We start from the raw sequence: 15,810 nt of genomic DNA, 5'->3' as shown, positions 1-15,810 counted from the left end.
AGGGAAAGATTTTGGCCATGATGGTCAAAGGTAGGTGAAAATACTGAAATGACAGCATTTTCTGTATATTTTTAAAATAACCGTTGAAAGTATTGCCATGAAAATAGTAGTAAGTAAAAAGTAGTGAGAAGAAATAAGCAAAAGTAAAAATGCTCAAATTCCTTAATACTTGCTCTCTTAAACAATAAAAGACATCCATTCATACCTAGTTCAAGGAAAGTAAACATTCGACGCATTAAATTTAGTGACAAATTTGCCATTTTTTCTGCCAATTATGTGAAACTGTCGTATAACATTGTCAAGACGTACTCTACACCTGCTAAGAGAACAATGCAATATGGCGGAGGAATACTGGTCGCCATTAGGACATCTTTATTGGTGTGTTTTTTTTTATTATTATTGTTTGGTACAGATGTCACTGAGGATATCCTTCATATTATGTTATCCAGGTAAAGTACTTGTGCTTTTGTTCAACATGTCTTTTTTAAATATTATTTTTAAACAATTTTAGATCATTTGACATACCTTAAAGGTAGGGGATACCTTTTACAGACCTCCCAAAATGCAGCAAAACATTAAATATGAATGTCAGGGGACTTGTTTAGGCCACTGCTGAGAAATTTGGAAGTCAACAGTTATCTGCAATTTGAATAATGCACAAAACTCAACTACTCAGTAGTTCTGTGTGTCAGCCACACTTAAGCCTTTTTGTTGCAGTCTTCTGTATTTTTTATCTATAAACACAAATCTAAAAGTACAAGAGCTGATGAAATAACATATAGAGTGTGTGGCAAGAATGTATATAAAAATGTTTGTAAGTTTTGATGAACTTTCTTCACAAAATATACATGATGGACACACATGCAGTGCATGGGTCTGCAAAGGTAGCCTAGTAATGTACTGGAATTTACGGTAAGCCCCGAAAAAAATTCAATTCAAAATCTAACTGTCAATAAAAATGTACTAAATGTTACCTTCCACTTTCAATACTTAATGGGAGTTTCTAAAATGATACTCTCTTCAACATACCACTGTATTTATACAACTCTTCATTTAAAGCATGCAAATGGGATTCCCTACCTTTAATACTGGTGACATCACTCTTTCATGTTGTACATTGTACATAGGTGTATTCCTTTTGAATTACATACTAATCGGCCTTCATGTCAGTTTCATACATATATGAGACTAAATAGGATGGTATTGATGATTACAATGTATTTACGTGCGAAACAGTAATAACTGTGGAATTTGTCTATCCTCTGCACAGCTAGAATTGTAAATTTATATATCATGTTGTTATACAATATTCTTGTTCCCTGAACAACTTGACAATATACATAGCATACAGTCTAGTGAAAGTTTACGATACGACTTACTGTGAATTCTTCTTTTATTTTCACAGCAATAATTCATCATATATTCAGGAATTATGTCCTTTAGACAGCTTCCCTATTATTTATACGGTATACCTGTGTGCTTGTGTCTATTTGAAGGTGTAAAAATGATTGATTGTTGGCTTTGTTCAACATGGATGGAATGAAAGAATGTCCCTCCCTCAACCTACCCCCTTTCTCTCCCCCCCCCCCTCTCTCTCTCTCTCTCTCTCTCTAAGAGAAAGAAAAGTCAAGTAACACCGCGCCTTTAGGACGCCTGCGCGTACACACTTAACCCTCCAAGCGCACACGCTTAAACCATAAGCGCATAGTACGCTGGGTAACGACATGGCGTCCAATTTATGAGTTGGCCAGACTCTCTTAATATACGGCACTGGGCCAGGCTATTTAGGTCGATGATAGAGTGCGGGGTTCCTCCCAGGCCCCCCTCCAGATCTCGGCTGTCGACCGCGCGATTGCAACGAAAATTGGCACACACATTGCCTATGACGTAATCTAATGCTAAATTATGCTAATTTATGCATAATGATGCATAAATTATGCTGATTTATGCATAATGATGCATGAAATCAGACAATTTGGTATAAATCACTAAATAAAGATCAAAACAGGCACATTTTTGTGTAAATATTCCTTTTAGTGTCCTTAGGAAATGTAGGAGAAAAAAATTCTGCAATTACAAAAAATTTCTTAAGTATTTCATTGTTTTTTAAATTTCTTATTTATTTCTTTGTTTTTTCGACTTTATGTTTTCCATTTTTTTTTTGATGAAATTTGTTCGCGACATTGTTCTGAACAAGAAAATATGTTATTAATTGATTTTAATCAATAAAACCCCCAAATAATCATGCTTTTATGAACTTTGCCTGTAAACACAGTTTGCATTGAAATTGTACGCGAATGCACGTTTTTGAGCAATTTTTGGTCTGACATGCACGTACATATTTATGCGCAACTTCGGAACTGCACGTCCGGGCATCGTAAATTTGGTGTCAAAAGATGAGGGAGACTCAAAAGAAAAAAGTAATGAAGCGTTGCGGCGATAGCTTTTCGCGTTAGCGATACATCGCGCGAAACGTTGAGGGGGGGCCTCGGAGCACCCCCCCCCCCGGCCTAGTTAGGGTTAAGTGGTAGAAGATGTAACCAATGCCCCACATTTTCTTTCTAGGGAATGCATGCTGGTAAAGCCAATTATAAATTTGTTTAGTGTAATGGATAGAAATAGATTGAAAAGCAAAGATTTTTATGTAGGAAGATTAAGGATAGTCTGGTAAATGGTCAAATAAGACCAATGAGCTTCAGATTAGTGTACAAGTGAAGCCCACATACTCACTGCAGATACACATTGTACAGTGATTGCATGAGAAGTGAGGACTTCCCAATTGATTGTGTAGTACTTTAAAGTAAGATATTTTTGCGCCGTGAAATTCTTGGGAATCGGAGCCAACGGTCTTTTTCGTAGTACAAAATTTTCACAATTTTCCACTGGTATTCAATGCATGTTTTGTGTAGACAAGAACTTTTGTGTGCATTTTAATTTTGCAAATCGTGGCTATCTCAATATTTGTGAGATAAAAATGCACGCAAACATTTCTGCCTTTCAAGTAATAGTCAAATTGCTTTTGTCACACAACACAAGGCTGCACACTGGCACTGTTCCGACGGTCCCTAACCAGTAAAGATCACTGTCAGACCAGTATCTTTTTCAGGAATTGAGCGGTAAAAGATGGAAAAACTGGGCACCTACTGGTCTGACAGACAGGTTGGACCAGTAGGAAAAATAGGTTAGTGTGCAGGCCTGCACAACATAAGATATTAGGGGAAGTGTATTACAGGAAAAATATTTGCAAGGTTTACGTAATATCTGTCAGAATGCTGACATGTGCATCATAAATCCTGGTTTGCAAATCGCTCTCGTCACACAATATAAAGATGCCAGGGTGACATGTTGAAAAGTGCAATTCATTCATTGATAAAAATCATTGCTAAACAGTGCTTTGAAGGGCTGCTATTAATGGCTAATTACTTTATGTATGTGACTGTTCATTGTTATCAAGATTGAGTGACCTTGAACATAATTATGCTAGACATAACCATGTGAAAGGTATTTTTTACATGGATTGTACATGTATGTCGGTCAGACAGTCGATCCTTGTATCAAAGAACAATGGCAGGAGAGACTTGAATGCCTTCTTTACTTCTCCGTGATCTAGTTTAGATTATCAGTTTCATATTGATCACATTAAACGTGTCTCTCTGATCATCAAGTAATCAGATTTCAATTGAAGTGAAACTGTCCCGCGAGCAGGGCTGTTAATTTGGAAATTAATGAGCACATTTTTAATGAAGGTGACATAATTCACCTCATAAACATAATGAAATTTTGAGTATCTGTGGCATACTTTCGAATTGTGTGTTGGCTTTGCTTCATATGTCAAAATTAACAACCCTGATTGCGTTGGGCTGATAATGGCAACTTTTTCTGTAATATCCCGATACTTTTTCCATTGGGTTAACCACGAGTTGACCACAAGATTTTTTTGTAGCAAGAGGTGTCAAATTTACTGTAACTCAAAGCTGGGTAACTGCAGGAACATTTACTCAGTCCCTGACTTGAAGTGTAAATCACTTAGGCTCGATTACAGTATCATCGAAATAAGCCACAGTCTTCCAAATTGACTTCAAATTAACTCATTCAGTGCGCAGACACTTTGCTGCTAATTCATCAAGTTTTTTCATCAGCTTTCAGACATGACCTAATACTGTCAACCTCGCTTAACCCTAACTTACCTGGGCTATTTAGCGAGCTTGAATTCCGGGGGGGGGGCATTATGGCCCCCCCCCCCTTCAGATCTCGGCCGTTGATCGCGCGATCGCCACAAAATTGCATGAATATAAAGCCGGATGTAATCTACAAGACTCTTAAGTAAAATTTTCACAAAATTTGCATTTTCTATTTTAAATCAATTAATTATGCAAATATATGCAAAAAAACTCATTTTCGTCTGTAATTGGCTTATAAAAGCTTATGGAATGCTGAATTTTGGTGTAAATATTCCTAGTGACATTCCGAACATTTGTGGGTAAAAAAATTTCAGTATCAAAATTAATTTCTTATGTTTTTTATTGTTTTATCAATTCTTTATGTATTTCTTTGTTTTTTCGAACTTTTGTTTTTGTTGCTTTTTAGCAGAATTTGTCACACACATTTTTTGAAGCATAATTATACTAAAATAAATTGATTTCAGCGATTAAAATGAAAAATATGAATCATAATATGAATTAATTGAAAAAACACAATTTGTATTGACTTTGTACACAAAATCATGTTTTTGAGCAATTTTGGGGTTGACGAAAGTTTTTTGAAGGGGCGTGGCTTCGAAACGGTATGCCCGGGCGCAATAAATTTGGTCTCAAAAGTTGTGCGAACGGCGTGGTCAAAAAAATTTTGCCCGCCGGAATGGTCGCAGAATTCTTCGAGGGGGGGGGGGGGGCATTATGCCCTCCCCCCCCCCCCCCCCCCGGTAAGTTAGGGTTAAGAATAAAGTCAACCCCGCATTAGTCAAATAACCGCCTAAGCTGAAAGTACTTTTCAAGTCCTTTTCTCTTTATAATCTACTGATTTTATTCCCTCATCAGTTGCATTTTCTCTAAGTTGAGGCTATGTTTTCAGTCCAAAAATATTCGACTTTATTAGGGGAGGGTGATTGTAATTAGGCATTAGCCATCTTACTGGGATGCAACTATGTGCCTCAGTCCAACAGGAAAATACATGATGCCACTCTAGGGATTAAGGGGATTAGGTAATCTCTATTCATTCACGATTCGTTTCCAGACATCTTTGCCAATCAGGACTCCAGCAGACATGCTGATCAGCTAACAGAGAAAAGCCTATTCATTGTGAACATATTCTTAACACACTGTTTTCTTTCCTTTTTTATTACTTTACCTTCTGTAGTCACCCTTTCATTAAGCAATTACAGTTGGAAAAAAAATCTTAGACTTGCAATGAGAGAACCTTTCGTAGAGTTAAAGGATGGTTTAGAACACAAAAAATGAGGAAGACTTTATGAAGATGAATAGATATAAGACAGTGTAGAGTGCATTTTTGTGGGGGGGGGGGGATCTGCTAAGATAATAACTGTAGTCACACTTTCAATTGGCAATTAGAGTAATGAAATAAAACAAAGCAAAACAAAAACGAATTGCCCTTGTCTTGCGTTCAGGGTACATATTTCTAAGAGTTTAAAACTAAGGACAGTTTTGTGTGATTTTTTTTTCTTATTCTTTTTAGAATTTATTCTCTTTGGGGGGATGTATTTCCACTTAAAGCGTGAGAATGATACCAAGTGAATCACTGCGGTATTCATTAATGTAGCGTTTTGCCAATAAAAACAGTGCCGACCAATTAGTGTTGTTCTTGATACCATTGTAATTTTTATGAGAATTCATCCATTTAATGACATAAATCTGTTATTATGTACTTGGGACATGAGACAATGTATTCAGAACTTTTTATACCCCCGCCAAACGAAGTTTGAAGGGGGTATATAGGAATCAGCGGACGGTCGGGCGGTCGGTCGGGCGGTCGGGCAGTCGGTCAGGCGGTCGGTCCGTTGCAAATCTTGCGTCGCGAACTACTTCCTCAGTTTTCAACCGATTCCCATAAAACTTGGCACAGATGTGTGCCTTGGGTTGTAGATGTGCAAGATGTATTTTTTGACAGTACCCAAAAGTACGTTGCCATGGTAACGGCATATTATGGGCAAAAATGGGTACAAATCTTGCGTCGCGAACTCCTCCCACAGTTTTTGATCAATTTTTATGAAATTAGGTACAGATGTTCATCTGAATATGTTAATGTGCAAGACACATATTTCCGCAGTGGCAAAAAGTGCGTTGCCATGGTAACGGCATGTTATTGGTAAAATATAGGGCAAAATGCTTCATGGCAAAACTGCTTCATCAGTGTTCTTCCAATTCTCATGGAATTCATATTGAATGTTTGTCTTAGGATATAGGTCAGCATGACACATTTCTTGACAGTGACAAAAAGTATGTTGCCATGGTAACAGCTCACATATTATGAGCCAAAATGATGGAAAATTTTGTGTTGCAAACTACTTCCTCAGTTTTTGCCCAATTTCCATGAAACTTGATACAGATGTGTGCCTTTGGTTGTAGATGTGCAAGACGCATTTTTCGACAGTACCTGAAAGTACGTTGCCATGGTAACGGCATATTAATGGCTGAAGATCAAGGAAAGATCTTGCAGATTTAACTACTTCCTCAGTTTTTTTGACCAAAGCTTATGAAATGTTGTTTTGACCAAAGCTTATGAAATGTTGTTTGGCGGGGGTATAACCAGTAGCTGTAGCGACATTTCTAGTTTTGTTTTGTTTTTGGTAACGATTTGACAGAAATGACATACTGGTACTGTAGAGATTCAATATTTGATCTTGCATCACCGACCCAAGAAAATGTTGCAAAAGATAAGAAAATTCTTTAGAAAATCCATAAAAATTCCCGGGTCACTACCAAAATTAAATCATCTCTTTCTTGTGTCATTATCAACTTTCCCTGCAAGTTTCGTTCAAATCTGTTCACAACTTTTTGAGTTATTTTGCAAACAGACAAACCAACGCCAATGATCACTTAAGCTCCTCCTTCCTTTGCGGAGGCAGTAAAGATAAAAAAGTCCCAAATTACAGTCATAGCTTATATTTATTACTCCCCAGTATGCACATTCGTCTGTAAGTTGAATATTGCCGATGTTGATGCGTTTTCCTCAGTTCTGTGAAAATCACCTTATGCTGTGTGGGCTGTACAGACGGACCTCAATTATCTGGCCATGTCAGGACCAGTGGTCATCTGGATAATCGATTCAGCCAGATAAGAGAGATACAATGGATGCCAAAGTACAGCACTTTCTAGCATATCATGATGGGGTATACAAATGCTATAACCAGTTCACTATTAAATACACTGTATTATGATTATCTGCTTAGCATTGTCCCGTTTCATACATTGTACTTCATATGATACGGTAATAAAACAAATTATAAGTAAATTATCCCTTCATGTAATGTTTGTTTGATATTCACCGACAATGAGATTGATATTGCAACTTGTCGAATATTGCCGCAGCATTGTACTGTAACCACTGCTGTGCACTCAGTGCCAGTTGCAAGCACGGCACCAGTCCTTGACATCATCTCACAAACTGTCTTAAAGTTTCAGTCCGCTGCGATGATGAGAATATGTCCCATCATGTATTAATACAATAATGGTTGAACGTTTGTTTGTTTGTTTGAGTGACATTTGGCACTGAAAATACATAAAAACAGTAAAAGAATGTCAACCAGTCAACATCCGGATAACAGAGAATCTGGATAATCGATGGCCGGATAATTGAGGTTCGACTGTATTTCTTTTGTCAAAACTGACAATGTTGATGACAAGGAAAATTGAGCAGGTAGTGCATGTCATAGTAATGTTGTCATTTAATGTACTTGTGTTTGTATTGTCTCATTGTTTTGCCACTTTCTGTCCCAGAGCTTGTGAAAGTGATTATGATAACCCTAATAAAGAGTTTGAATAACAATCACCAATGACACCAATGACACTGAAGTAAGTTTGAAAAGAATGTTGACAACCCTTTGTGTGAGCACTGTGAATTGGCAAGTGATGCAGAAACTGTGTTGTATGCACCATTTAATGTCCCTGGCACAATACACAAATGTCTCACAGGTTTTGTGTACACAAAGCATACTTGCCAACAGTCCCCATTTGATAGGGACTGTCCCTTGATTCACTCAAGGAAAAAAGAGAAAATGACTGTAGCCATTTTATCATGTGTCCCAATTGATGTGAAAATCTGGGTGTAGTAATGTATGGGAAGCATGTCCTTATTTCTAAGGTATTCCCCTCAAAATTTAGAAATGTCTATATTTTTGACCCGTTGAGGACGAGTCCCGAGATTATACTAAGGCAAGTGTCTATGGGGAATGTGTGTTGTAGCAAAATCAGCCCCTCCTCAATTGGTTAAGTTATTCCCCTTATTTTTCCCTATTTCTTGGGTTTCAGGGTTGGCAGGTAAAACAAACTACTTATAAATCATTAGGACCCATTGAAGCTATGGATATTTCAGAGGTGTGCTGTGTGTATATGATTTGTATTCACCCACATAAAAAAAAAAAAGAGTTATCTGTTTTATGAAATGGGTAAACAATTCCAAAAATCTTTGCTGAACTTTATGCTGATTGTGGTTTACCAGATGCATGGAAAATTATTGTCGTTCTTCTTATTACCTTTATTATCATCATGATTATTATTGACCAGGTGAAACTGAGCAATATGGCCACGTACTGTGAGTGTGCAGGCAACTTCAAGACGGTCATTGCTCACGAGACGTTCATCAGGAAAGTGAAAACATTCAGCAACCTCGCAAAGTGAGTCACAGAAATTGAATAGATGAGAAAACTGCCGCAAACCTCATACACGTCTTAAACCGAATCAATCCAGTAGCACCAACCTTTGTACATGTTGAATGATGTAATATGCAAATGATGATAGTTTTCTATCACAATACATTTCCACCATGTAGCAGTGTTCAAATAGTTTTACAATATGTCTATCATTTGTTTTTCCTGGATGCGAAGAACATGAAATAAATCATAGGTCACCTCGGCTTTCATACAAGATACTTGTGATTATGTAATCATCCTGATAAAGCAGTTCTCATTTTCAAGACTCTGCTGGTCAAATGGTGGTTTAACTTTTAACCATTGATGTAAATACTCACTTTTGAATAGTTGATGAGATATGATTGTCCCTCCATTCAGTGCTGACGAATATTGTGTGTCAGTGGTTCAACCGATGGCAGTTTTTCATTACAAATCTATATTACGTTTTACCCCCAGTACAATTTGAAAGCTCCCTCAAAGGGAAATTCCGGACCAGTTGAAAGTTAGTCTGAAAAGGAGTAAAATTTTCTAAGCTGAAGAATACAAATTTGATTAATATTGGATGAAAATGAAGGAAGTGATGAGATTATAAAGTTTTGCTCATATTTCATAGAATAGTTCTTGAACAGTCAATATAAATATGCAAAGAGTGAAGTAATGATGACATCCCCTCACAACTTGCCATATATATGGTTTGTACATAACATTGTGACATTTCTAGTTTTTTGTTCAAACACAATTATGTCCCAGTCTCCAAACTTGATAAAACGAACTGATCATGATTTTGAAGTTACAGATCCAGGAACAACATTGTATTTCACATGTTCATTACAGATTTTTTTTGTTTTTATGTGTGTGTAAACAATTGTGATGGGGTGAGATCATCAGTGCACTCATTTACATATAATTCATATTTAATGTTTGAGAAATGTTATGCAAAAGTTAGTGAATCTGTGATATTTCATCACTTCTTGTACGATTGATCTGATTTTGACAAAATTTTACTGTAGTGCTTGTCATATGTTATTCTTTCTGTTCGTATTGCCTTTAAACTTGCCTGACATTCCCCTTCAAGGTCAAAGGTCATTCATGTCAGTCTTCACTATGTGCCCTCCTCCCACTCCATTTCTTTCCAGACACTACAACATGACTCTACTTCAGGAGACAGTCGACTTCATCCTACGCATGAACCCAGACCTGCAGACCTGAAAGAAGTGCCCTGCAAAAGATGGTGGTGTGTTTGCTTGCTTACCATGATCGGCCAGTTCACTCAAAGTTGGCAACGGTCTCCAATAAGCTCTGAACCTCAGACTTTTCAAGACATTTGATGGATCATTTAAGTGGAAGAGCAGTTGAAAACACCCAAGCAGAAAGTGTGGATATACCTGTAAGTGTTGCATGAATGGCTTTTGCTTTTAGTTGGTTGAAAATAATCAAACATTCACATACATGTACATTCTCATACAAACCTAATTCATACGTGAATTGTCATAACATATCTTTTATTTGAAAAATATAGGTTTCAAGTCAATAAACCAGTTTGCTAACATATTAACATTTTATGCATGCCATTCTGACAGTGGTTTTTCTAATTTGAAAGCTGACCCAACATATCGATGACTGTTGAAAAGAATGTACAGAATAGTTTGTTGATGTGTCATGATAGAAGAAACATTCAAAAAATTTAATATGTTAGTAAACTGGACAATTTCAAGAGAAAGTCTGCAATACCCTGTGTCTGCAGATGTTCAGATTGTATCAGTGATCTGGATTGTAGACCAGTTTACCAACATATTCCTATTCCAACGCTGGCACACTGGCACTGGTCTGATGGTCCCTGTCCAGTAAAAATCATTGTTGAACGAGTACCCTTTTCAGGAATTCACCAGTAAAAACTGGGTACCCACAACTGGTCCGACACACTGGTCAGGCAAATAGAAAAAATGGGTTAATGTGCAGCCCTACCTATTCATGCAAACCTTTCTGAGAAAGGTTGTTCTTGACAACTACAAAGCTTGCTGGAGCTTTTCCCTGATGAAGCAATCACCGATGCATGCGAAATGGTTCCAAGCATTAGAATGTATTGAGTATGTAAGATGCACTGAATGTCCGTGCATTATTATGTATACAGTAAACTGTCCTATTCTGTCTATTATAATGTAATGAATGTTGATATAATGATCTTATTTGTACATTTTAATTCTCATGTGTATACCCCAAGAATTGTATGTGTCATTTTTAGATTCCATGTAAATTGTTCATTTTCCTATCTTTAATACATAGGCTTGTTACACATCATGTTCAAGTTAAAGCCACATCAAGCAAGCCTGAAAGGGGGAGTCCCCCTGAAAATTAGTTTGTGTGAATAGAAGCAGAAAATTTTCAGGGGACCGCACAGGACATTCAAGGGTTTGAGCGATTGTGATGAAAACTATGGAAGTTATAATATTTTGAAGTTGTGATCAACATAGAACAAATTGGCAACTACAATGTACATAATGTAGCATGCAAGCTCCCCTTCGCTTTGTGCCTAAAATCCCATAAAATCTGTCTCTTTTCATTATTGAAGACTGAATATAATTTTTACATGCAGGGGTAGCATTAAAAATATATTTACAATGACTGTTTCGAGGGTGCTGTGCTCTATCGGGGCTCCTTCTCCCCACCACCATTTTGAGATGCGCATAGACAGGCGGAATCAACAGAACAAAATGTGATTATGAATTCAATGGTATCATTATTCCCTGTGTCCATAAGTTGTTGTCTTGTTTGAGTCTTCTTGAAATTAAAATGCCCAGGTAATAGTTATTTCCATAATGATACTTTATTAACAATTGTGTATTTTTTGTATGTAGATACAGTATTACAGCATGTGAGATCTACCAAATTCAGTGTTGAAGCCACTGGGATGGCAACAATCCATGGTTGCACCTGTCAATAGTGAAATGTTAAAAAAATCATTTCAAATGTCGAGACCGATTGTGTAGCAGTTGCTAGTCATTTTAAAAGATGAAAGAAGTGTACACTGTACAATATTTATAGACTTTTCATTGTTATGAAGATTACTGCTCAGATGTTTTGTGAAAGGAGTGTCGATGTGCGAACATTCTTTTGTTGAATAAAAGTGCTGATATTTTATGAGACTCTGAGACTTGTTGATGTCATTTCCTTCCACATCTCTTCAAACAATGTGAACCATTAAGACTTGTTAAGATGTAGACACTAACACACAAATAATAGTATGTGTAGGCTACATTGTATTAACCGTGAAAGAAAAAAAAAGTAAAAAGCACATTTAATATATGTTCATACATATTATATTTACCGTGAGAACTTGTAACAAGCTACCTGCGACCACTGGTATTTCGTTAAAGCATGGGTAACTTGACTTCAGGGAATAACAGCAAAAGAGAACAAAAAGGAATGGGACATTCACAAGCCATATGCAAACTTCTCTCTGTAGATCAGGTATATCACTACATGTATATCTTAGCTCGTTATGAATTATATATATATACATATGTATTATATTCATATATACAAATATATATATATATATATATATATATATATATATATACATATGCGATGTATTATATTCATATATACAAATATATATATATATATATGTGTGTATATATATATATATATATACATTGTATGTGCCTGTGTATGTGTGTGTGTGTGTTGTGTATGCTGTAGGAGAGAGAGAGCAAGAGCAGTGTAAGAAGTGAAACATGCAACACACACGTGCAAGAAAATCTAACGGGGAATTTGCCCTCGTACTTGAAGTAATCATTAACAATCAATGGCTGCCAATTATTCATCTAACCTGACATCTGACAAGCAGATGAAGCCTAGTTTTGCTTGTACATCATAGCATTAACTTGTTAGTGTCAGCTCTCGATTGAAGCCCCAGATTAATTACAATCAGTTATTGCACATCAATGAGAGGAATTGACCAAAGTGTGTAGCTCACCTTAAAGCAAAGGGCTCCAGCATACTGTTGTGATCGCGTCTCTTGTGTCTGTCGTTATGAATCTTCAGCCTCCCCGTATAGTGTGGTTGACTAAAGTAAGATTTTGTGCCTAAACTTGCATTTTTGTTTGTCCGGTGTTTTTTGATTGTTTTTACCCTCTATTTTGATGGTGCTGCAACTCTTGCACCCCCGAGGGTTTTGAGAAAAGTATTTCTATATAGAACAGGAAAATCATTGAAATAAATTGATGGTTTTACCCTTTCGTAGGGTGTGGAATCTGAACTTTTGCACCCTTGAGGATTGTGAGATATTCAAGACTGCCTCCAAAACAAGACACTTTAATTTAAAGGTACAGTTTACCTTTGGGAGCAGTGATTTAAAAAATGGTCGAGATATCACATTTGATGCATATGTGCAGGTCAGCTGTATCACATTAACATCCTACAACGTGAAAGTTTTGCAATAAACCTAAAATATAAGGAGACAACACTATTTTTCTCAAACCATAACTGTGGACGGTTTGGTCTAAAAACATTTTTATTATAACCTTTGTTCACATTTTGTATATTTAAACATACTTAACATTAATTTTACTAATTCACTCAAATTCTTACATGTGTTGGTTCTATCCCTAACTCACGTCTTAGAACTATTTTGAAGCACTAAAGCGGGATTTTTGTTTCATCTGCAAATGGTAAATTATGTCTAAGTATTCATTTATAAATGGTGAATAAATTGAATGTTTTGAGATATTCAAGATTATTGGTTGCCATTTCAGCGACCATCTTGAATATCCCATAATGCTCTCGGATGCAAGATTTGCATCAACCAGATTCAGATTTAGTGCCCTCGAAATAGGATATAAGGAAAAAAAAAAACACTTTATTATCCATAGGGATATGCCATCTCCAAGGAAACAGTACTCATTTTAAGATTTCAACTTTTGCAGCCAGTTTGGATATCTCAAAGCCCTGAGGGATGCAAGAGTTGCCACATCCAGATTCGGATTCAGCATCCTCGTCGAATTAGTTTGAAATAATCATTTCCCCAACTTTCACCATATATGTGGAAATATGGAAATTGCGATTCTTGACGGTCGTCTTGAAATATCTCAAAATCCTTAAGGAAGCAAAAGTTGCATCATTTAGATTCGGATTCAGCAGCCTTGAAATAAAGTAAAATCTTCATTTTTGTTTCCAATTTTTTGCCACGTATAGTGGAAATGTCTAGAAATTTCAGATTTCGGCAGCCATTTTGGTGGCAATTTTGAACATCTCCAAAAAAAATAAGGACTCAAGAGTTGCATCATCCAGATTCGGATTCAGCCTTCTCGAAAAAGGGTAAAACCATCTGGCAAACATATGGACGGAGGGTGTTTAAAACAAGGTTCAATTTCGCACCTAAACTACCAGTGTAACCCAAGGTGCACATTTTAACCAAACTAAGAAGGGGCCATTCCTGGGGGTACGGTCACAAATTAAATCGTTCATGCAGGACAGGTGGTCTGTGGAGGGAACCAAGATGGGGCAAGACAGATAATGTCCAGAGTGGTTCCACTTTGAAATCCCTATGTAGTACATATACAACCTAAATATAACACTGACGATTTTTATAGTTAAAGAACATGTGAAGGTAGTTGTTTTTTGAGAGCGACAGTTGCGGCCCGATCAGCCGGGTTCCAAGTGGGGCACATGTACAATGTTCCAGATTTAAATGAGAATGCCCTGAGAGATGAAATTAGTATTTCCATCTCCTTTTAAATGTCCAATATATTGGCTTACTAAAGAAACATGACCCGAAAGCAATGACCTATCACATTCATCACTCACTCACACACACACACACACACACACGCACGCAATCTTCACGAGTATCGATTCCGTTTATGATTTTTGCACTTGAGTATGTTTCTATTAGACGCTGCTTATCCTCCGCACATCGCTAATTATTCATATTAGTTGGCCGTGAGTTATGCGTTGATTGTTGTTGGCCTACCGGTACTGGTAGACATAATGCCGCTAATATGTTCCTGTCAAAACTAGAGGAGTTGTCAAACAGTGAACTAGCTTTTAATCAAACTTGTTGAAGAGAGTGTAGGACTTGATAGACACATTCTTAAGTAGGTTCTGTGTACGTACGGAAAACGAAGTGTTATATAGGGAAATAGATGGTGTACCAATTTTGGGGGTCTTTCCTACTGCACTTCTTGTTTGTTTTACCCTTTACCGCCTATCTTCTGTTCTTTTTCTTTGTTTTCATCCCGCATAATTACGGTCACTTCTTCTGCTTGTGAATACGTGGCATAACGCTGTTTGTTGCTCATCATGTTAAAGATCACACATTCCTATCGAGGTCATGTTGGTGATAAAGCAATGCGTAGGAAAGTGTGTTTGTGTGCGTTCTGGAGCAACGAACGCGCAACTTCAACCCAAATCCAGGTAGAGGCGAACTGGAGACGCTCACATGTAATGGCATTTGGATTTTAATACGGTCAGTGGTCCCTAGACGGTTACATATCAACTGTATAGACCCAGTTTCAACCAACCTGTTTCATCTTAGTAACTACGTCATTCTTGTAGGTACCGGTAGACGGATATTCACATCTCAACATAAATTGCAAGGTATGAGTTCCTAAACGGCTTTACTGAATAAAAGGAGAACAGTCGTCTGCCCCGTCTGTCACCACAAGTAGGCCTATAGGACGGATTTCGAAAAAAAAAAAAATTACCATGACGTTCTGCCAACCTATGAACATTACCATGTTCCACAGTCACCTCGTCGGGTTGAACGCCCTATCAATCTCAGTCTACGTGCAGCTCTTCCTCACGGTAGCCTTCAACGGATTTGCCCTAGCCGTCCTTCGGAAGACCAACGCCAACCTGGATGAGGTATCTCACTTCCTACTGCGCGCACTCGCGACCCTCAGTTGTCTCTTTGGTGCCTTCTGCGTGACCACGCGGGTCTGCCA

The 15,810-nt window shown here is 37.3% G+C and overlaps 1 protein-coding gene across 1 annotated transcript in view; it reads left to right on the top strand.

The window, feature by feature from the left end:
• Positions 1 to 12,006, top strand: part of LOC140229915 (DNA polymerase epsilon catalytic subunit A-like) — a 70,879-nt gene extending 58,873 nt beyond the window's left edge. The window contains exons 48-49 of the mRNA XM_072310114.1: positions 8,739 to 8,848; positions 10,000 to 12,006. Of these exons, the coding sequence (XP_072166215.1) occupies positions 8,739 to 8,848; positions 10,000 to 10,072 (183 nt within the window). The 3' untranslated portion in view covers positions 10,073 to 12,006. The remainder of the gene's footprint in view (positions 1 to 8,738; positions 8,849 to 9,999) is intronic.
• The last annotated feature ends 3,804 nt before the right edge of the window (positions 12,007 to 15,810 follow it).

The sequence above is a fragment of the Diadema setosum genome, chromosome 6, assembly GCF_964275005.1.
Source record: "Diadema setosum chromosome 6, eeDiaSeto1, whole genome shotgun sequence".
In the NCBI taxonomy this organism is placed as follows: Eukaryota; Metazoa; Echinodermata; class Echinoidea; order Diadematoida; family Diadematidae; genus Diadema; species Diadema setosum.
The sequence above is the reverse complement of the archived record's forward strand: the minus strand, read 5'-3'. Positions and strand labels throughout refer to the sequence as shown.